Source organism: Mustela erminea, chromosome 9, assembly GCF_009829155.1.
Source record: "Mustela erminea isolate mMusErm1 chromosome 9, mMusErm1.Pri, whole genome shotgun sequence".
Classification (NCBI taxonomy): Eukaryota; Metazoa; Chordata; class Mammalia; order Carnivora; family Mustelidae; genus Mustela; species Mustela erminea.
Genome location: NC_045622.1, coordinates 84,742,858 through 84,766,998, shown reverse-complemented (window position 1 = coordinate 84,766,998; position 24,141 = coordinate 84,742,858). Strand labels below are relative to the sequence as shown.

At 38.1% G+C, this 24,141-nt stretch overlaps 1 protein-coding gene across 4 annotated transcripts in view; it reads right to left on the bottom strand.

Moving 5' to 3' along the window:
- Positions 1–24,141, bottom strand: part of QSER1 (glutamine and serine rich 1) — a 77,678-nt gene that overhangs the window by 37,325 nt on the left and 16,212 nt on the right. For all 4 annotated transcript variants that reach the window (XM_032356760.1, XM_032356762.1, XM_032356763.1 and 1 more), the window contains 3 exons: positions 9,116–9,228; positions 8,574–8,735; positions 258–3,938 (listed from right to left, as the gene is read on the bottom strand). In XM_032356760.1, coding sequence (XP_032212651.1) covers positions 258–3,938; positions 8,574–8,735; positions 9,116–9,228 — 3,956 coding nt within the window. The remainder of the gene's footprint in view (positions 1–257; positions 3,939–8,573; positions 8,736–9,115; positions 9,229–24,141) is intronic.

Genomic DNA, 24,141 nt, shown 5'->3' with positions numbered 1-24,141 from the left:
TAATTTATGTATCATGTGGTAGAAAGTAAAAAAAAAAAAAAAAAAAACAAAAAAACACAGAAGTTTTCAACCTAACACCCAAAGCTTTCCTATAGGGAAAGAGCATTTTAAAAAAATAAGTACCTGAAACACCCACCTATGCATTTTGTCCTGAAAATCTTATAGACCTGCTTCAAGGTAAGAAGGCTTCAAACCCAGTCTATTAGCATAAAAACAGTGGAAATCCCTAATTATGAACCTAAAATTTAAAACTTTACCTGTTTTCTTCTTTTTGTCAGAAGCAGCATCCGTAGCTAAGGTAGTAGAGGCGTTTTTATAAATATCATGACTGCATGCTCCAGGATCTTCTTCATCAGAAGAAAATGAAGATAAATGGTCCAAGTTTTTATGTTCATTATCAACTTTTTCCGATGGACTGTTACCCCCGGTTTCAGACACCAAAGGTGTGGATGTCGTAGAAGAAGTCTTCGGAGGTGGCGGGGGACACAGTGTGCGAACAGTCTGGGTCCCTGGTCGCCTAGTCCTGTTGGGCATTCGGACGGCAAGAGTGGAAAACTGCTGCTTGGGCCCAGATTTCAGAAAATCTAAGAAAGAGGCAATGAATCCTGTTTTGACTTCTGGCTGTCTTTCCTCTACTTCTTTGATCTTCTGTCTCATTTTTTCTTGGTGCTGATAACCATCATGACAGCTTTCTGAGGAAGGAGGGGTGTAGGGCAAATACACATCTGTTCCCCTTGGATTTTGGCGTTTGCCCTGGGCAGTTCTTTTTGGCTGTTTCTGATTACTGTTGTCTTCCTCTTTCATTTGCCCCTTTCCGGGTTTTTTCTTCTGCAGGTGAAAATGCATTAAGTCTTGGTTTTCTTCTTCAATCTTGACACCGATGGCCTCCCCAGGTGGGGCTATGGCCAACAGTGCAAGGGCACTTCTGGCTGGGTTCACCGACCCAGCGCTGTCATCACCTGCTACGGTGAGCTCATTCTCTGACGCAGCACTCTCTCCACTCATACTCCTAGTAGAAACAAACTCTTGGCTTCTATTATTAGTTAACGTATTATCGATAGGAACTTCGCTATCCTCTTCGGATTCATGATTGGTAGCAGACTGTTTCTTGAATGAGCCAGAACTTTGCTCCTGGGCTTCATGACTTGGTCCGACCACTGGTGAAATTACTTTAGATGCTTTATTTTGAACAGTCTCAATATGCTGTTGATCGAGAGTCATTTTTGATTGGAGGGTGGGTACCGGTGAAAGGTTTACGGCGACCTGATTTCCATTTAAGGAAATATCACTTATATTCTGTGGCTTTCCTACCGTAGCTGTTACAGAGTTAAAATCCGAAGTCACATGCCCAACATCTAATGACTGCTGAAAATGAGATTTAGAATCACCATCTTCAACTGCTGGAATGGTTTCATTTGAAGTTGACTTGGAAAAATCAGAGGGAGTAACCCCGCAAGCTGCTGCTGTAGCTGCTAAGATATCATCTACATTTGATAAAATATTTCTCTCATCACTGAGAAGCATTGCCTCTGGGAAACATATTGATCCAAGAGAAACAAAATGATTCTTTGAATCATGTTGATTTGTTTCACTAAAATGGCCCTTTGTTGTTAGATGCTGTTGTAATGGTTTTGAAGACTCAGAGAGGTCCATTTTCATGATTTCAGAAGTTTGAGGATGGAGTTGCTGCTGAGAATGATCACCATTGCTCTGAATAATATGACCATCCATCTGAAGGAAAGGATGTACTATCTGTTGAGGACTCTGAACACGCTGTACTTGTAAAGATGCCTTTACTTGCCCTAAACCGGACTGCAGTATTGACTGCTGAAGAATCTGTAGATCACAGGTAGAATCTAAAAGAACCTGTGTATTGGGAAGAGATGCCTGATGGCCATGCCCTAAAGAGTGATTTGGAATTTGAATCTGAGATGAAGCATTAATTATTTGATCATGTTGCTCCTGGACCTTGGCTTCATGTACCTTGTGTATAAGAGGATGCTGCTGGTTGAGGTCTTTAGCATTCAATCTTATTTGTGGAGTTTGCATTAAATTAGTTGCCTTCTTAATATCAAGGGCTGCTGCACTGACCTGGCCAATTTGTTGGGTAAGCTGTGTCACTGAACCAACCATGCTTTCTTCTTTTTTTGACCCTTGAAGGGCAATCCCAACAACCTGATCCTCAAGACGAGAATTACTTCTGATTACACTCTGAGAATATCTGTCCTCTGCCTTTGACACCTTGTAAGCTGGTTCTTGAACATTAATTTCTCCATCAGATAGCCTTTGGGTCGATGACTCAAGAGATACTTGTGGCTGTAATACCTGTAACTCCTGCATTGGAAAATCCTCTTCTTGCTTTGAAGATGTATACACATTTGAGTCAAGTTTTCTTTCGGCATAAGACTTTGGATCAGGGGAAGGTACGCTGTTCTGTAATGTCTGACAGTGAGTGGAGGACGCAAAAGATGAGGACTGGACAGCAGGCAAAAACTTTTGGGACTGGGGAGAGGATGACCCTTGAGTTTGAGCATTTTGGGAAGAGTGCATAGAAATATAATTCTGGGTTGGGCTAGAATCTGACAAATTTTGAGCCCGAGAGGTGGAAGAATAAGAAAGAGAAGGGGCTGTTAATGTTAGGGACTGCCCTGAAGCGTAGCTTTCTGAGGGGCTAACAACTGACAACACTTGTGACTGAGATGAATAACTAACCTGTGTCTGGCTGACTGGTGACAAACCCTGAGAATGACTAGATGAATAACTTTGAGACTGACTAACTGAAGATAGATCTCTCGTTTGAGCAGGGTAGTTCTCACTTGTAACTGAAGATAATACTTCCTGTTGATTAGAAGAATAGTTAAGGGTCTGGTTTTCAGAAGTTATAGTCTGAGATGATCCAGAAAAAGTCAATGTTTTATATAAGGATGGCAACTTCTCCACTTTGTTGGACCTATAAACCTGTGAATGAACAATAGATGGCACATTGTGTGGCTGTCCTAAACCATAATTCTGGGACTGACTGACTGATAAAAGGCTTGGTAGCTGCGCTGTAGAATAAATCTGTGCTTGGCCCGATATTACTGAACTCTGATTATGTAAAGGTTTGGAATAGCTTAATGTTTGCACAGGAGGAATTATACTCTGAGGTTTGGGGGTCTTAGTTGATGTTAGTGGTTGTTTTGTAGAACAACTTTTTCCTTTTGTAGAAGGAGGAAACCCTGATGATGGAATTGCAGATGAGTAAGACTGAGCAAGTTCCACTGACACCTGGGAGGTCTTCTGCTGTAGTCCTCCATTGCTCACCTGAGTAGAATCTCCAATTGGGCTACAGGATAAGGATGACTGCCTGCTAGTCTCCTGAAAATTAACGATACTTGCATTTGATAGATAGCTATGTAAGGAATGCTGTGAACCAGTCAGTTGTGCCTGAATAGACTGGGTACCTGAAGGCCGCTGATGGTGTTTAATAACACTACATTCTCGAAGAAGAGCTCTTTCAATGGCAGCAGTAGAACTAGTAAAGAGAGCTGAGCTGTAGGCTTGAGGAGTTTGCTGGGCTCCCCCAAGTGCTGAAGGCAACAAACTAAATTGAGGTTGTAAAAGATGGGGTGCAGACTCTTGAGCTGAGCGATATGTTGAAGACTGAGGTGGTATGCTGTTACTTAATGCAGAACTGCCCAGGCGCTCAAATGCCAAAGCAGTCGGAACAGTTCCCTGGGAAGTCTTGATTTGTAGCAAAGGGTCATGAGGATTTAAAATTCCATTTGATGTAGTGTTAAAAGATGAATCCTGAAGCACCAAAGGTGAGGTGGTAGCAAAGTTCCTATTGCTGAAGGTGGTGGGATGCTGATAAGCAGAGAGGGCAGAGGGTGGAAGTGTTCCAGTGGTTGGCAAAGATCCAGTAACAAACAGCTCAGTTGCTGCTGAGGAATGCATACCTAGGAAGAGAAGACACAAAAAAACTTATGCAATTATAACACACACACACACACACACACACACACACACACACAGTCTTCATAGTAGAGACTTACATAATCCATTAAAGATTAGAGATTTTAACACATTAAAATCTCTAAGACTATCTCTGTCAAATAAATAAATAAAATCTTTAAAAAAAAAATCTCTAAGACTGAAAAGCCTGACAATTTAGTTCTGCATGTATATCTCAAAAATTTTATTTAAAACAGCTAGTTTTCTTTTTTTATTTTTATTTTTGAGAGAGAGAGTGTGTGTGTGTGTGCGCGCACGTGCGAGAGAGGGGTGCAGAGGGAGAGAATCTCTCTTTTTTTAAAAGATTTATTTATTTTAGAGGCGCCTGGGTGGCTCAGTCATTAAGTGTCTGCCTTCAACTCAGGTCATGGTCCCAGGGTCCCAGGAACAAGCCCTGCTTCCAGCTTCCTGTTTCTCCCTCTCCCACTCCTCCTGCTGGAGTTCCCTCTCTTGCTCTCTCTCTCTCTCTGTCGAATAAATAAATAAATAAAATCTTAAAAAAAAAAAAGGATTTATTTGAGAGATAGAAACCATGCAAGTGCAGCGGGGAGGGCCAGAGGGAGAGAGAGCGCCCCAAGCAGACTCTGTCATAAGCATGGAATACAACGTGGGACTCAATCTCATGACCCTGAAATCACAACCTGAGCAGAAACCAAGAGTTGGTTGCTTAACTGACTGAGCCACCCACTTGCTCAAAAGAGGTAGCTTTCTTAAAGCAAAAACAAAATTACAAAGGTATTAGCAATTCTTATCTATAGTTGTTCTATAAATGAGTTTATATGTTAGATAAGGTCATCTGAAAATTAAGAAAACAATAAAAATGTACATAATCTCTAGTGATTAATTTACCTTAAAATCTCAATGCAATAGCAATAGACAAGGTGAAATGTCCATAATATTAAAATTAAAACCCAAACTCCTTGGGGCGCCTGGGTGACTCAGTGGGCTAAACCTCTGCCTTTGGCTCAGGTCATGATCTCACAGTCCTGAGATTGAGCCCTGCATCGGGCTCCCTGCTCAGCGGGAAGCCTGCTTCCCCCTCCCTACACGTGATCTCTCTGTCAAATAAATAAATAAAATCTTTTTTTATTTTAAAGATTTTATTTATTTTTATTGACAGAGATCACAAGTAGGCAGAGGGGCAGGCAGAGAAGGAGAGGAGGAAGCAGGCTCTTGCTGAGCAGAGAGCCCGATGCGGGGCTTGATCCCAGGACCCTGGGATCATGACCTGAGCTGAAGGCAGAGGCTTTAACCTGCTGAGCTACCCAGGCACCCCAAATAAATAAAATTAAAAAAAAGAAAAACATTAAACAAACCCAAACTGCTTACATTTAACATGATAAATAAATCTAAAAATTAAGTGAGGTGAACACTGTGAAGTTTATTTTATCAAAATATATACATTTTGGGGGCCCCGGGTGGCTCAGTTGGTTAGGCGTCTAACTTGATTTTGGCTCAGGTTGTGATCTCAGGGTCGTGGAATTGAGCCTTGCGACAGGCTCCTTGATCAGAAGTAAGTCTGCTGGATATTCTCTCTTGCCTGCTTTCTCTGCCTACCCCCTCACTCCATGCACTCTCTCTCTAATAAATAAAACTCTTAAATACACACACACTTAAAAATATCTTGGATTTCAAGTTTTGACTTCCTAGGAACAAATTCCAATGATAAGAGATGTACGCTTATCATAAAAGGCTGATGAGAAATTAGTTTTGTCAAGAAGAGATTTATTAACATTTCAGGAAAGCATTTTAGCCACATGTAGCAAAAGTTAACATTTACCCTTACGATCTAAAAGTTCTACCTCTAGAAATTTATTCTGTGGAAATAAGTGGACACAAAGGTATTTGTACCACAAATACTCTTTATAGTTATTGTGTGTGCTAATATGTAGAAACCCATATGTCGGGCGCCTGGGTGGCTCAGTGGGTTAAGCCGCTGCCTTTGGCTCAGGTCATGATCTCAAGGTCCTGGGATCGAGTCCTGCGTCGGGCTCTCTGCTCGGCAGGGAGCCTGCTCCCTCCTCTTTCTCTCTCTGCCTGCCTCTCTGCCTACTTGTGATCTCTGTCAAATAAATAAATAAAATCTTAAAAAAAAAAAAAAAAGAAAAGAAACCCATATGTCCATCAGCACAAGACTGATCAAATAATTATGGCATAACTGATTAATACTATTGCTACAAATACTGATTAAGTGGATATGTACATTTTAATACATAAAGATACCAAAGAAGAGTAAATACCAGCTGCTAATTCTTCTCTACAAAAGTGGAACGATTATAAGGAACTATCACCTTCCCTTTCGTAGGCCTTTTTATTGTTTACATGTTTTTTAGTGAACTGTCATTAAAATCTTTTTATTTAGAAAAATAGGGAAAAAAAGATTCTCTGGCCCTTTCAAAAACCTTCTTCTCTCACTTTTTCCCATTAAATGTCAAAAAAGTATTAGTACTATGAAGACAGAAAATAATATATTTAAGCTTCAAAGAATGAATAACATTTAAAATATATGTTTAAAATGATATTATCAGGGCGCCTGGGTGGCTCAGTGGGTTAAAGCCTCTGCCTTCAGCTCAGGTCGTGCTCTCAGGATCCTGGGATCGAGCCCTGCATTGGGATCTCTGCTCAGCAGGGGAGCCTGCTTCCTCTTCTCTCTGCCTGCCTCTCTGCCTGCTTGTGATCTCGGTCTGTCAAATAAATAAAATCTAATAATCCAATCAAGAAATGGGCAGAGGACATGAACAGATATTTCTGCAAAGAAGACATCCAGATGGCCAACAGACACATGAAAAAGTGCTCCATATCACTCGGCACCAGGAAAATATAAATCAAAACCACAATGAGATATCACCTCACACCAGTCAGAATGGCTAAAATAAACAAGTCAGGAAATGACAGATGCTGGCGAGGATGCGGAGAAAGGGGAACCCTCCTACACTGTTGGTGGGAATGCAAGCTGGTGCAGCCACTCTGGAAAACAGCATGGAGGTTCCTCAAAATGTTGAAAACAGAACTGCCCTATGACCCAGCAATTGCACTACTGGGTATTTACCCTAAAGATACAAACGTAGTGATCCAAAGGGGCACGTGCACCCGAATGTTTATAGCAGCAATGTTCACAATAGCCAAACTATGGAAAGAACCTAGATGTCCATCAACAGATGAATGGATAAAGAAGATGTGGTATATATACACAATGGAATACTATGCAGCCACCAAAAGAAATGAAATCTTGCCATTTGCGACAACATGGATGGAACTAGAGCGTATCATGCTTAGCGAAATAAGTCAATCGGAGAAAGACAACTATCATATGATCTCCCTGATATGAGGAAGTGGTGATGCAACATGGGGGCTTAAGTGGGTAGAAGAAGAATCAATGAAACAAGATGGAATTGGGAGGGAGACAAACCATAAGTGACTCTTAATCTCACAAAACAAACTGAGGGTTGCTGGGGGGAGGGGGGTTGGGAGAAGGGGGTGGGATTATGGACACTGGGGAGGGTATGTGCTTTGGTGAGTGCTGTGAAGTGTGTAAACCTGGTGATTCACAGACCTGTACCCCTGGGGATAAAAATATATGTTTATAAAAAATAAAAAATTAAAAAAAAAATGAAATGAAATAAAATAATATTATCATAGAAATTGGAGTAGAAAATCTAACTAAATATATAAATGTGCAATTATTCCAGGAAGCAAAAAATGAAACTACTTTGTTTTATAATATTCTCTTTTATGTCACACTAAAACATTAATGATCTCCTTGAAAGCAGGAAAAAACATTGCTAAAGCATACCGAAAAGCTCTATTAATGGAATTTATAACAATGGTAAAGTATTATTTCCTATCACTAAAACTTTAAAATAGCTCCTCAAATATGCTATGATATTTCTCATTCTTTGAAAAAAGTAAAAAAAACACAAATAATTTTGGGGGAGAAATAGTTGAAAAATGGAATGTATATATAAATAGGGAAAATACAATAATATCAGCCTATAATAGCCTTTACTAAATAGTGACATTATCCGTTCAATTCTGGATAACTTTATGTAACTCTAATGATGAAATCAGTCCCAAGATTGTTTTTTACTATTTTTCCTACTCAGCCTGAAGTCACAAAGATAAATGAATTTGTTCACCAAAAAACCAAAAAAGATAAATATGTGAGGTGATCGTTGTGTTAATTCACCAGATGGATGCGGATTTCTTTGACAATGTAATGCATAGCAAATCACCACAATTCACACTTTAAACATCTTACAATTTTCTATGTCAATTAGACCTCAATAGAGCTGAAATGGAAAAATAAAAGAAACTGAGTGCTTGCTTCTATTAAGTAGTCAAGTAACCACTTAAATGACCAGGTAAGAACTTCATATCTAGGGTTTATATTTAATTATTACCTTCTTCAACTTTTTAGTTTTCATCAGAGTGATAAACTGGAATTCTGTCCAATGTAAAACTGTGATAAATTCTAGGTTTAAAAGTTCACTTCTCAGTTACTATACAGTGACAAGGCCATAAGAAGTGTATTTTTATCAGTATTTCTTCTGGATTTAAAAATTCTGAAAACAAAGAATTACCTGTCTGCCAGGATGGAGCCCTGAATTGTGGTAAAAGAGTAGTTCCTGAAGAAGCAGCCTGAGCAGTTCGGGATTCAACAGCAGAGAGAAAATTCATCACTGAAGATTCTTTAGTGTTAGTGCTGGCGCTGTTCACACTAGTATCAAATATTCCAGAGAGACCTACATTTGAAGATAAAATATATCATCAAGTAAAAATATATATTAATATCAAATGATTATTTCTTATTTTAAAAAGAATCGCAGAAATCTGAGGCCAAAAGCTCCTTAACCCTAAACTGTTTTGAAATAGCAAACAGATACTAGTTTGACCAAGTACAGTCATAATTTAAAATCCACAGAGATCTATGAAAAAAGATCTCCCCACCAATTATATAGATACTCTCTATCAGTAAAAGACAAAGCTTTTGATTTCATTTTCATTTTCACTTTTCCCATGGCTCCGTTATGTCCTGCTCACATTCCTAACCCATTGTGTGAAAACTGATTTTTCTTCTTAATCACTAAATGTAGCCAGATTCATTTTATGAGAGCATTTTTACCAGTTGGCTGAGGTGTGGTAGCATATCCAGGAAGCTGATGAGGGGCCGCAAAAGTCTGTCTCTGAAGGAGATCTGCTTCAGAGTGTGAGGGATGTCCTTCTTCATAGCTTAAACTAAAGGATAACAAAAAATAAGTGACTGAAAACACAGAGCTCGAACAACAGTATCAAAATATCTCTAGGAGAGCAATTACCAAAGGTAGCGGAAGACTTTGACTAAATATCTGACCTACACATCAATAGAGCAAATAGAGTCTGACAACGCTGTCAAAATGAGGAAAATACATTGACATATACTAGAAAGAGAAATGATGCATAGTATTTTCCTCAATTCAACTTTACTTCCTTTAACTGGGAGAGCAGTGACAGGGTATAGTGTGAAGAGCAGTTATCGTGGAAAACAGGATAGCTGAGTTCATCGTCGGAGCTCTACCACGGGCTTCCGGTGTGATTTTAGTAAGAGATTTAATTAATGACAGACTAAATTTCTTATCTGTGTGAATGAAGGACTAGACAAGATAATCTCTAAGTCCCTCTAATTCTAACATTCTATGGAGTATCAGATAACTTGAATTAACTGATAATTAAAATAACTCACCTAGAAAATTCAAAGTTGGACATTTTGAGAGTAATTTAAAACAAGATATTTTTTCTGCCCTTGATATTTACTTTGAATATTTTAAACCCAGAGAAAAATTGAAATAGTCTTACGTCCATTACTTAAGACTCAATAATCTTAATTAAAATTGTGTTACCTGCGTTTTATTTTTCTTTATAAACAGATATAAACACACACTTCTTTTTTATTAAACGCTTGAAAATAACTTGCAGACATGACACTGCATCTTTAAATACTTCAGCTATATCTCCTAGGAATTAAGCATTTTTCTATATAGCCAATAATCATTAATAGACATGAGGTCATATTCCAATTTCCCAATTGTTGCCAAAATGTGTGGGATTTTGAAGCTCCTTCTATGCGGAATCCAATAAAAATTCAAGAACTGCACTTGGTTATGTCTCTAAATTGAGAACAGTGCCTCTATTCCCAGGTCCCTTTTGTCTTGATTTCATGGCACAGAGTTGTTGTTGTTATTGAGGAATCCAAGTTAGTTGGATGTAGACTATACCAAATTCTGGGTCTGTATGACTGATTCCTCATTAGAAGTACACGAGTGAGATTTTATACTTCTCACTGCACCATGTAAGGATGCACACATCTGTCTGTCTGTGTCATGACTGGTGATGATAAACTTGAAGGGGATAAGGCACATCTGTCAGATCGCTCCATGTTGTTATTCTGTATCCTTTGACATGCAATTGTGAGGTATAATTTAAGACTGTAAATATCTTGTGCCCAACAGCCAAAGGTTTCAGACATCATCTAGTAATTATCACACTGGAGACTGGAAATGGTAGCTTTCTAATTACATCATTCTTTTAATATTTAAAAGGTATTCTTCTTCTATAAAATAAGAATGAGCTTTCTCCCTTTTCTCCCTCTCATATACATGATACATACACTTAAATTTTCATATTTTTCAAAAAATGCATAGATCTTACACTTCATAATTATACCACTGTAGACTTGAAAACTGACATAGAGTTGACATACAATATTAGTTTCAAGTATACAACACAATGTTTCAACAATTATACACATTATGAAATGCCTACCATGACACATGTAGTTACCTTCTGTCACCATATAATGTTATTACAGTATTATTGACTATATTCCCTGCTAGGAACATTCATATCCAAGTCTTCCATGGACGTATGTTTTCATTTCTCTTAAGTTAAATATCTAGGAGTGGAATTACAGGGTCATAAAATAGGTGCATGTACCATTTTACATTACCATCAATAATGAATCAACATTTCATTTTTGCTTTACATCCTTCTTGTGACATGTTTTCAGTCTTCCTTTTTAAAAAAGATTTATTCATTTATTTGAAAGAGAGAGAGAAAGAGATACTGAGTAGGAGGGCAGAGAGGGGGAGAATCTCAAGCTGACTCTGCACTCAGTGTGGAGCCTGACACAGGGTTCAATCCCACGACCCTGAGATCACGATGTGAGCCAACACCAAGAGTCAGCCACTTAACCAACTGCGCCACCCAGGTGCTTCAACAGTCTTTAATTTTAGTGATTCTAGGTAGATATAGTGGTATCTCATCGTGGTTTAATTTGCATGTTTTTATCTGCCAACAGGCTGTTCTTTCAGTTCCTCTGGTGAAGTTTGCCAATTTTTGGCCTTTAAAAAAAGCAGGTTTAGTTAGCTCTTCTATTGGATTGTAAGAGTTTTTCTTATATTTTGGATCCATATTTTTTGTCAGATATATGTACTGTGAATGTTTCCTTCCAATCTAGTGGGTTGCTTTTTTGTTTTTTAGTGTCTTTAAATAAAAAGCTTTCATCATCAAAAATAAAAAGCTTTGGGGGCGCCTGGGTGGCTCAGTGGATTGAGCCACTGCCTTCGTCTCAGGTCGTGGTCTTGGGGTCCTGGAATCAAGCCCCGCAACTGCCTCAGCATTCCTGCTGAGCAGAGAGCCTGCTTTCCCCCCTCTCTCTGCCTACTTGTGATCTCTCTCTCTGTCAAATAAATAAATAAAATCTTTAAAAAAAAAGTTTTTATTGTGGTAAGAGCATTTAAGATGAGATCTCCCCACTTAACAAAGCATGGGATACATTACTGTGTCACAGGCAAGATGTCCTACAGCTGGTCTCTAGAGCTTATTCATGTTAAATAACTGAAACTTTGTATCCTTTGAGCAACTCCCCATCTCCCCCTTCCCCTAGCCTCTGGACCACCATTCCATTCTCTGCTTCTGAGTTTGACTAACAAGGTTTTAATTTTTGATCAACCTGATTATATTTTTCCTATAAAGTCAGTACTTTATTTATTTTTTTAAAAGATTTTATTTATTTATTTGACAGAGATCACAAGTAGGCAGAGAGGCAGGCAGAGAGAGAAGGAAGCAGGCTCCCAGCTGAGCAGAGAGCCTGATGTGGGGCTCGATCCCAGGATCCTGGGATCATGACCTGAGCTGAAGGCAGAGGATTTAACCCACTGAGCCACCTAGGCGCCAAGATTCATTTTTTAAATTTCAAAAATTAAGGCATAATTTGTATACAATAAAATTCACTGTCTCTAGTTTGGCCAAGTACATAAACACCGCAAAAACTAAGGGAGAGAACAGTCCCATCATTATAAAAGATTCCCCCCCATGCCCCTCAGTAGTGAACTCTTCCTACCATCTCCCAAGGATCTATTCTCTGTCCTTACAGTTGCCTTTTCCAAAATGTCAAATGAATATAATCATTTAATGTGCAGCTTTTTGTGTCTGGCTACTTTCAATTAGCTTAATGTCTGAGATTCATCCATTTTTTATTTATATCAGTAATCTATTACATTTTATAGCTGAGCAGCATTCTGTTATATGGACGCATCAGAGGTTAGTGCTTGTTTTAAATCCATTAACAGTTTAAGGATCTTTGGGTTCTTTCCTGTTTTTTAGCAATTATGAATAAAGGTGCCATAAACTTGTACGTAAGTTTCTGTGTGAACACAAGGTTTCATTTCATTTGACTAAATATATTGGTGGGGGGATGGCTGAGTTACTTGGTAATGTTGAACTTTAGAGAAACTGCCTATTTTCCAAAGTGGCTATCCCTTTTGCACTCACCCAGTAATGCAGATGTGGTCTAGTGACTGCATCCTCACTGGCACTAAGTATTCCCAATTTTTAAGTTCTTTCTTTCCTTTTTAAAAATTGTAACCACTCTAATTAGTGTGCAGTGGTATCTCGTTGTGATTTTTCCCAACATTTATTTGAGGGGGGGAGGGGCAGAGAGAGAGAGAGAGAGAGAGAGAGAATCCTAGGTAGATTCCATGCTGAATGCAGTGCTCCATGGCTCAATTTCACAATCCTGAGATCATGACCTGAGCCAAAACCAAGAGTCAGCTGCTCAACTAACTGTGCCCCCCAGGTGCCTCCTTCACTGTGGTTTTAATCTGGATTTCCATAATAACAATGCCGAGCATCATTTGCTTATCTACCATGCAGAAATCTTCTTTGGTGAAATACTCAAATCTTTTGCCTATTTGGGGGGGAGGGGGTTATTAGTTTCCTTATTACTGAGTTTTAGGTTTTGCCTATATATTCTAGAATCAAATCTGTGTGAAATGTATGTTTTGCAAATATTTTCTCCCACTCTGTGGCTTTTATCCTTATAACAATGTGGTTAGGGGCACCTGGGTGGCTCAGTGGGTTAAAGCCTCTGCCTTTGGCTCAGGTCATGATCTCAGGGTCCTGGGATTGAGCCCCGCATTGGGCTCTCTGCTCAGTAGGGAGCCTGCTTCCCTTCCTCTCTCTCTGCCTACATGTGATCTCTGTCTGTTAAATAAATAAATAAAATCTTTTTTTAAAAATGTAGTTAGAAGAACAGAACCATTTTTTAAAAGATTTTATTTTTAAGTAACCTCTACACTTAACCTGGGACTTCAACTTACAACCCCAAGGTCAAAAGTCGCATGCTCGACTGACTGAGCTAGCCAGGCATCCCTATGAATTGTATTTTTGCTGTTGTTGGTGAGAGATCTTTGCCTACTCTAATAGCTCAAAGATTTTTCTCTTCCGACTCTTTCTGGAAGTTTTAGAGTATTACTTTTTCCATTTAGGTCTATCATTGATTTGGAATTAATTTTTTGTATATGGTGGCTGGTAAGGCTTGGGATTCATTTTTAAAAATTTGGGTATGCAATTGTCCCAGTACTATATTTTGAAAAAAACATTTTTTTACCTATAAAATTGCCGTGGCATCTTTAAAAAAAAAATCAACTAGCCATATATTTGTGGTTCTCTTAACTACTTTGCTACATTAATATGTCTGTTCTTAGGCCAGTAACACACAGCCTGATAAGTGACTCATTCAGGTTGTACAAAACTTTCAATTTTGTTCTTCAAAATTATTTTGGCTATGCCAGGTATTCTCATACAAATTTTACAGACAGCTTGTCAATTTCTACAAAAAACATTGCACTGAATCTACACATCAATTTAGGGAAAACTACCACTTTTAAAATACTGAGTGTTCTAATCCATGAGTATGTCTATTTATTTAGGTCTTTAATTTCTCTCAGCAGTCTTTTGTAAAGTTTAGTGCATTATTCTTGCTAGTATTTTGTTAAATTTATCCCTAAGTTTCTCATTTTTCTTATTTTGTTCTAAATGGTTTTTTTTTTTTTTGAGATTTTTTATTTATTTATTTGACAGAGAGAGATGACAAGCAGGCAGAGAGGCAGGCAGAGAGAGAGGAGGAAGCAGGCTCCCCGCTGAGCAGAGAGCCTGATGCGGGGCTCGATCCCAGGACTCTGGGATCATGACCTGAGCCGAAGGCAGCGGCTCAACCCACTGAGCCACCCAGGTGCCCCAAATGTTTTTTTTAAATTACAGCTTTATCGATATATAATTCACATACCTTAAAGGTCATCCTTTTAAAGTGTACAGATCAGTGCATTTTTAGAATAGTCAGAGTTATGCAACCAGAACCATAACTTAATTTTAGAACATTCTCACTGCCTCAAAAATAAACCTGTACCCATTAATATCACTCTGCATAGCCCCCTCCATCCAACCCCAGGCAATCACTAATCTACTTTCTGTCTCTGTATTCGCTGACTCAAAACATTTCACAAAAATGCAATCATATTATGTGGGCCTTTTGTGACTTTGTTCACTTAGTTTAACATTTGCAAGGTTCATCCATGTTACAAAATGGATATAACAGTACTTCATTCCATCTTATGGCTGCACCATATCCCACTGTATAGATATACATACATTTTGTTTAGCCATTTATAAGTTGATGGAATTTGGGTTGCTTCCACTGTTCGGCTATTACGAATTATGTCGCTAGAACATAAGTGAACAAGTTTTTCTGTGGATGTATGTTTTCTCTTGGGTAGATACCTAGGAGTGTAATTCCTTATCATACGACAACTCAAACTTGTTCAATATTTTGAAGAATGGTCAATAAAATGACTGTACCATTTTACATTCCCACAAGCAATGGTTAAGGGTTTCATACTTCTTACAGCCTGTGTTTTCATTATAAATAGCCATCCTAGTAAGTATGAAATGGTACCTCATTTGGGCTTTGATTTGCATTTACCTAATGATGTTGAACATCTTTTTTTTCTTTTTTTTAAGATTTATTTGTTTGAGGGGGTGCCTGGGTTGTTTAGTTGGTTGAGAATCTATCTTTGGCTCAGATCAGGATCCCAAGGTCCTGCTATCGAGTCCCCCATCAGCCTTCCTGCTCAGCGGGGAGCCTGCTTCTCCTCTCCCTCTGCCTGCCACTCCCTGCTTGTATACTCTGTCAAATAAATACAATCTTAAAAAAAAATTATTTAATTGAGAGAGAGAACATGCAAGGAACAGGAGGAGAAAACCCTCAAGCAGACCCCTGCCAAATAGGGAGCCCAATGGAGGGCTCACTACCATGACCCCGAGATCATGACCTGAGCGAAATAAACAGTTGGGACACCTGAACCGACTAAGCCGCCCAGACAATCCCATTTGAATTAATTGTTGTACATAGTGTTGTACAGGAGTCTAATTTTATTATTTTGCTACTCATTTTGAATATAATTTGAAATTCTTTAATAAAAAAACAAATATCCAGATGTTGCTTTTAAAATATTCCTATTGGGCTCTCTGCTCAGCAGGGAGCCTGCTTCCCTCTCTCTCTGCCTGCCTCTCTGTCTACTTGTGATCTCTCTCTGTCAAATTAAAAAAAAAAAAAATTTAAAAAGTAAAACAATCCACACACATATTTCCCTGTTCTGTCAGCTGACAGACCTTGAAATGAAGACTCCCCAGATGCCAAGAGCATACTTCTTTCCCAGATAAGGATTCCTAACACCATACTTCAAGAAAAATGAAGCAGTGCTCCTTGAAGAAACGGGTCATTCTAGTACTGGAGCAGGAAATATAGAAGAAATGAATCTGGAGCATCCTATAGTACCAGGAAGTAAGAAGTGCTGAGGTTGGGGGGGGGAGACAGACAGATGGGGGAAAACCCCTACATTTACAAGGGCATGTCAAGGAGTAAAAAAATAAATAAATAAAAACAACAATGGCATGTCAAGGGGACAGAGAAGCCAACTGGAAGGGTTCCTAATGGCCAAAGCTGGAAAATTTTAACCCTTATAAAAATCTGAGTCACTGGTTTGTTGACATTATTAAAAAAAATTTTTTTTTAAATTTACTTTATGGTCTTGGGGGGTTTTGTTTGTTTTTTTTAATACAAATCTCTATACCCAATGTGGGGCCTAGAACTCACAACTCCAAGATTAAGAGTCACTTGCTTGGGTGCCTGAGTGGCTCAGTTGGTTGAGTGTCCAAGTCCTGATTTTGGCTCAAGTCATGGCCTCAGGGTCCAGGATTGAGCCCAGTGGTGTACTCTGTGCCTTGGCAGGGAGTCTGCTTGTGAAGTCTCTCCCTTTGCTCCTCCCCCATCCATGTTCACACACTCTCTCTCTAAAAAACGAGTAATCTTAAAAAAACAAAACAAAACAAAACAAAACAAACAAAAACCCACACACTCTTTCAAGTGAGCCAGCCAGGTGCCATGACATTGTTTATTTTTTTAAACAAAAGCCAAATTTTTAAAGTTTATTTTTTTAAAAAAGATCTTATTTATTTATTTGACAGAGAGAGAGAGAGACAGACAGACAGACAGGGAGAAACGGAACATAAGCAGGGGGAGTGGGAGAGGGAGAAGCAGGCCTCTCGCTGAGCAGGGAGCCTGACGCGGGGCTCGATCCCAGGAAGCCAGGACCATAACCTGAGACAAAGGCAGATGCCCAACAACCGAGCCACCTAGAAACCCCAGATTTTTTAAGTTTAAAAAAAATTTTTTTGAGATTTTAAAAGTAATCTCTATGCCTAATGTGGGGCTTGAATTCACGATTCCAACTTCAAGATCAAGAGTCACATGCTCTGTTGACTCAACCAGCCAGAGCCCCACAAAAGCCAACTTAAAAAAAAAAAAGAAAAGAAAAATCATCCTGGAAAAAAAAAACAAATCAAAACATGGTCAACAAATTTCCATATTTGGGCCAATGTAAGATCTCCTTTGAATAATGTTCATTTATTTAATATAGGACCTACCCTGCTATAATCTATCCTAGCCCCCAAAGGCCTGGATGGGTGGTAGGGAGAAGGACAGAGAACTTATACTACCCCCATAACATACTCCAAAAATTACAGGAGCTAACGGCCTAGAGAAGAGGAAGGAGCCAAGAGATAAGAGTCATAATTGTTTTAATCTTCGTATTCCCAGCCTAGCATAAAACTGTAATCCTCTATCCCCTCTCCACACACTCAAAGTAGCGTAGATTCTGTACTGAAGATAAAAAGGATCAGGATTTTGCAGGGGGTCGTATCATCTTCCTTCAGTTGCTGTCACTTAAATGCCAAATTAAAAAACGGATATTTTCCTAAAAATTAAAACGAACCAAAAGATTAATTATTCAGTTACTACCCTCTACCTTAAGTCTGAACATTTTCTCCCTAAGCTTCTTAATTTAATTTTTAATTTTTGTTTATTTTTTTGAGAGGGTGAGAGAGACAGAGAGAGGAGGGGGGAAGAGGTAGAGGGAAAGAGAATCTCAAGGAGGCTCCACTCCCAACACCCAGTCCAGTCCCACGCAGGCCTCCATCTCGTGACCCTGAGACCATGACACAAGCCAAAATCAGGAGTCAGATGCTTAACTGACTAAGCCACCATGTGCCCCTACCCTTCTTAATTTTAATCTAATATGTTTAGCAAAGAAAATTAAGTTTTTAAGGCAAATGAGAAACCGGAGACAAAAAAAATCTCACCAAAATTAGTTTGTGCAGCGATGGTATACAATCATAAGAAAAAAAATGTTTTTGAATATATTACTGAGAATAAGCTATCTTATGGTTTATATCCTGATAGTCATAACATACAAATCTACTCCTTGGGTAGCATACTCTATGTCCATGGTAGTTAAGAAACACATTCCAAGTTTTAAAATCAATTAGCAAAAGTTCCATGAAATAAGTTAAATCCCAGGGAGACAAGCCAGTACTTGCATACAAGTAATAAGTTACTTAAGCACTGAATGAATGGTTTTGCCTTATGTAGTCCTATTTATTTTTTAAAGATTTATTTATTTACTTTAGAGAGAGAATATGGTGGGGAAGGGCAGAGGAAGAGGTGAAGGGTCTGCACTGGGCAGGGAGCCCAACACAGGACCTGATCCCAGGACCCTGAGATCAGGAGCTGAGCCAAACCAAGAGTCAGATGCTCAATGGACTGTACCACCAGGCACCCCCACCTTAAGTAGTCTTTTTTTTTTTTTTTTTTTTAAGATTTTATTTATTTATTTGACAGGCAGATCACAAGTAGGCAGAGAGGCAGGCAGAGAGAGAGGAGGAAGCGGGCTCCCTGCTGAGCAGAGAGCCCGATGTGGGGCTTGATCCCAGGACCCTGAGATCACGACCCGAGCCGAAGGCAGAGGCCCCAACCCACTGAGCCACCCAGGCGCCACCTTAAGTAGTCTTATTACTCTCTTATCTGTGTTAAAACAATGTGGCCACTGAAGATAGAGATATGCTGGTATAATAAAAACAAAATTCTCTTTAAGCTTTAAAAATATGGTTTTAAACTTTTCATAGATGTGAAACAAAAAAACCCTGGACTGGAAATTAGGAGGCCCCAATTTCAGTTCTGATTCTGCAATCAACATTAGAAGACTTTCAGTAAAACATATAATCTTGCAGAGCCTGCATTTTCCTATTTATGAAGCGTAATGTTCTTTGTATTAATTTATATTCTGAGTCAAGTTAAATATTTTTACCTCATCTATCATACAGTATTCTTCAGCATAAAATCTGTTTTCAAAATTGAGTACAGAGACAAATCACCTGGAGTTCATATAATTAACTTTGTCTGTGGAACTCTAGCATGCCTGTCCCACTCATATCTAATGTCAAGTATTTTATAAATACTTTATTTTAGCTAATCATAGTCTGAGAATTCAGAACAAAATCATGAAGTACAAGAATAATCAGCCCCTGAGTGGCTCAGTCGGTTAGGAGTCTGACTCTTGATCTCAGCTCTGGTCTTGTCTTTTCTTTGGGAGAGAGAGAGAGCATGCACATGCATGCAGAGGGGGTGGACAAGGATGTGGAGAAACTAGAACCCTCAGATGTTGCTGGTGGGAATGTAAAATGGTGCAGCCACTTTGGAAAACAATTTAGCAGTTCTTCAAAATGTTAAACACAGAATTACCATAAAGACTCAACAATTCCACTACTAGGTATCTGCCCAAGGAAAATGAAACATATGTTCAAATACTTTTATGCAAACGTTCACAGCAGCATTATCTGCAAAAGCCAAAAAGTGAAAACAACCAAATATATACCAACTAGTGAATGGATAAACAAAATGAGTCCATCTGTGCAGAGGAGTATTACTCCGCTACAAGCACTTACAGCACTGATACACGCTACAACATGGATGATTCTCTGAAACATCATGCTTAGTCACAAAATCCAAACACAAAAGAACAGGCATTCTATTATTCCACTTATAGGAAATGCCCAGAAAAGGCAACTCTAAAGAGACAGAAAACAGATGAATGCCCAGGACTAAGGGTGAGAATGAGGAGTGATTATAAATGGGCACAAGGTTTCTTTCTGAGCTAACAAGGTTTGAAGATTAGATGGTGAGGATACTGTGGTGACGTAAATGTACTAAAAAATCACTGTACACAATACAGGAGAATTTTATGGTGTGTAAATTAAATCTCAATAAAGCACTTAATTAAAAAAAAAGAGCTGGAAGAATCAAAGGGCTTATCTCTAAGGAAACCTTGGGCAATGCATAGCTTCTCTGAAACTTCATTTGCTCATCTGTAAATGAGCACAGGTAACTGCTATTCTCTGTGTCACATGGACTCTTTAGGTCCACTAGAAGTGGGTTCTGCAGAACATCAGAAGGCAGAAGAGCTCAAGTATTATTTGTCCAATCCCTCCATCACAACCATGATTCCAGCCAAGCCTCATCCCTCTACAACCATAGCTTCTTCTGGGCTCCAATAACTTGTAAACTCCACCCCTTCTTGGGCCTGGATGTGGCTTCACACAGCTATGACTCATTTGAGGTCTCATTATCCTTTTTTGGTTCCCTTAACCCCGCCCCCAGCTATAAAACCAAGCCCCTCATTAAAATGAATCAAGTGAACCAAAGGAACGAAATTATGTTTCGAGCAGAGCCCTTAACTTATAATTAGTGTAAAGGAAGTACAATTGGTACTTTGTACCAACAAGTTATTGTTAAAACAAGTATGATTTCTTGAGATAAGTAAATTTGTTTTAACTGTTCCATATAGCTTTAATGATCTTTACCAAAACAATCCTATTTTATACAAATGATACACTAAAGTTGGTTAAACAGGTGTTTTTCTTTTCACCAAGAAGAAGAAATGAAGACTAGTATGGTATTTCCTGGTAGTGGTGTGGTAGAGCATATTCAAAATCAGTCTATCAGTTCCAAGCATTATTCACACAAAAAGAGACAGACTTTGGCATTTGTAACAGATGCCCAAGAAAAACGATGCCAAAGTCAAGGCTATGAAGAGTTTCCGTCTGTTGTTCTGTCAGGAAATAAATGAAATGTGATGGTGATGTGACATATGCTTGGCTATGTTCATAACAAGAGACACCAAGGCCTGGGTTGGACACAATTCCAAAATTCCATTTCATCATTTTCCTTTTTTATTTCTGTCATCACCTGCATTACTGACCTTTCCTTTGAACAAAGACAAAATTTTCAGATCCAACCTTTCCCATCTCCAGTATTTTCCTGAAACATTTTTCTTTTAGAAGAAATACATCTGTATAGCTACATGCAAAAGAATGAAACTGGACCACTTTCTTAGGTCATACATAAAAATAAACTCAAATATATTAACGACCTAAATATTAAGACACAAAACCATAAAACTCCTTAAAGAAAACAAAGGCAGTAAACTTCTGGACATCAGCCTTAGCAATATTTTTCTGGATCTGTCTCCTTAGGCAATGGAAACAAAAGCAAAAATAAACAACTGGGACTGTATCAAACTAGTAAGCTTTTGCACAGCAAAGGAAATGATCAACAAAACAAAAAGGCAACTTACCGACTTATAAGATATCTGCAAATGACATATCTTATAAGGGGTTAATACCCAAAATATATAAAGAACTCATAAACTCAACACCAAAAAAAAAAAATAAATAAAAAAATAAATCAATGAACAGAGAACCCGAATAGACACTTTCCCAAAAAAGACATATTAATGGCTAACAGACATATGAAAAGATGCTCCACATCACTAATCATCAGGCAAATGCATACCAAAATCACAATGAGATTATCACCTCACACCGTCAAGATGGCTAGAATTAAAAAGAAATAACCAATGTTGGCAAGGACGTGGAGAAAAGGGAACCCTCACGCATAGTATAGCCACTGTGGAAAACGGTACGGAGGTTCCTCAAGAAATTAAAAATATTATACAATCTAGTAATGACAGTTTCTAGTCTAATCTCGTAATGGCTATCTATGACAAGAAATATCATACAATATAGTAATTCTACTTCTGGGTATTTACCCAAAGAAAACTAAAACACTAATTCTAAAAGAGATATGCACCCCTGTGTTTACTGCAGCATTATTTACAAAAGTCAAGATATGGAAGTAACCTAAATGTCCATCCACAGATAAATGGAAAAAGATGTGTATGTATATTTACACAAAATATTGTCATAAAAATGATATCTTCCCATTCGCAACAACATGGGTGGACCAAGAGGATATTATGCTAAGTGAAATAAGAGAAAGACAAAATACCGTATTTTACTTATATGTGACATCTAAAAACAAACAAATCAAAAAACAGAAATAGGCCATAGAGAACTGGTAGCTGTTGAAGGAGCAAAATAGGTGAAGGGGATTAAGAAGCACAAACTTCCACAGGCACCTGGGTGGCTCAGTTGGTGAGACATCCGACTCTTCATGTGGGCTCAGGTCATGGTCTCAGGGTCCTGGGATTGAGCCCTGGAATGAGCTTGCGCTGGGTGTGGAGCTTGCTTGGGATTCTCTCTCCCACTCCCAAGCATTCTCTTTCTCTCTCAAAAAATAAAATACATAAAACAAATAACTAAGTCTCAGGGATGACCGGAACAGCATAGGGAATATAGTCAATAATACCGCAATAACTTTGTATAGGGACAGATGGTAACTACACTTGTCATGGTAAACATTTCACAAGGTACATAAATGTCTAATCACTATGTTGTGCACCTGAAACACATATAATACTGTATGTCAACTACACTGGAATTTAAAAAATTTTAAAAAGAAAACCAGGTGGAAAAAACCCCAAATACATCTGTCAAAGCAAATTATTTTGTGATTCAAATTGCTGCAACATATTAATTATCTCTAATGTTCAGACATTAACATATTCATTTAAGAGGTAGACAAAAATGGTCATGTTGGGCCCTTAATGATTATATCTCATTTCAGGTTCTGAAGAAATTATTAGAAATGAACAAGAAGACAGCCGGTTATTTCTCACAACACACAGCATAGTTCAAATTTCTAGGATTTGAATGTATAGGTACCATGAAATGTTTTTATTTTAGCTTCTTCATTATATCTTATTGTTTGTGGCCTAGTTCCCTGACCAAATTAAATTTCTTCCTTTTATGAGAAACTAGTACAGCTGAATTTTTTACTGTATCACAATTTTGTTCACTATTAACATGGTCTAGGATTTCTGGCATTAGGTAAGTCAAGTTTGTTGAAAGATACACATTTATCATAACAATTCACATTTTTTTTTTTTGATGGACACTAAAGTAAGGTTTATTGTGTGATAGCAAAGTGATAGTACAAAGCTACCAAGGAGGGAAGGGACCCGAAGGGGTTGCCCAACAATTCACATTTATGCACTAGGTTGCTACGCAAAAATTTATATATCTTTGATTTAATATAAGAACCTAATAACATTTTATAGAGTAGAGAAAAAGATTTTCAGTTGAGTCTAAATCCAAAGTTATAATATTCACTTTGATACACAATATACGTTTTTTTTCTTTCTCTACAAATTTTCATAAAAATTAAACGGAAATTTTCTGTAAGCTCAAAAGGTTTGTTATTTCTGTTTTCTTAAGGATTATTTCCAGAAATTTGTAAGCCAACTAATCAAAGACTTATAAAACCACTACTATTTTATATCATTGTAATTGCATTATATTATTTATATTATCATAAGACTGACTTAAGATACCAAAGAAGGTAGAATGCTTAGCCTGCCTTAAAATATCCCATATATTATAGTTACGTTAAAAAAATTTTAAGTATATATATATATCTTTCAGAGACGTACTATGGTTGAAAGAGACACATACTGTGAAATTTGCTTTGAAATACCACAAAATAAATACAAAGTAAAAGAGAAGGTAGGTAGGGGTATATATATGAAACAAGACTGACCATGTGTTGAAGTTTTTAAAGTTGGCTAATGAATATGTAGGGATCATTGTGTTTGGTTGGAATGTGCTTGGTTGGAAATTTTCCTTAATAAAAATGTTATTGTCTGTAGTAGAGAAAATAAATTTCCAAGTGGCTAATTCACCTTCCGGATTTCTGGTACACAAAAACGATAATGCAAAGGAAGAAATTATTTATAATAAACATTTAAGGAAAGGCATATACCATATTTTAAAACAACAGGTAAAAACAATTTTATAATTTACAAGCTTACTATCTTTTTTTTTTTTTTTTTTTTTTGACATAGAGAGATTACAAGTAGTCAGAGAGGCAGGCAGAGAGAGAGAGGAGGAAGCAGGCTTCCTGCTGAGCAGAGAGCCTGATGCGGAACTCGATCCCAGGACCCCGAGATCATGACCTGAGCCGAAGGCAGCGGCTTAACCCAC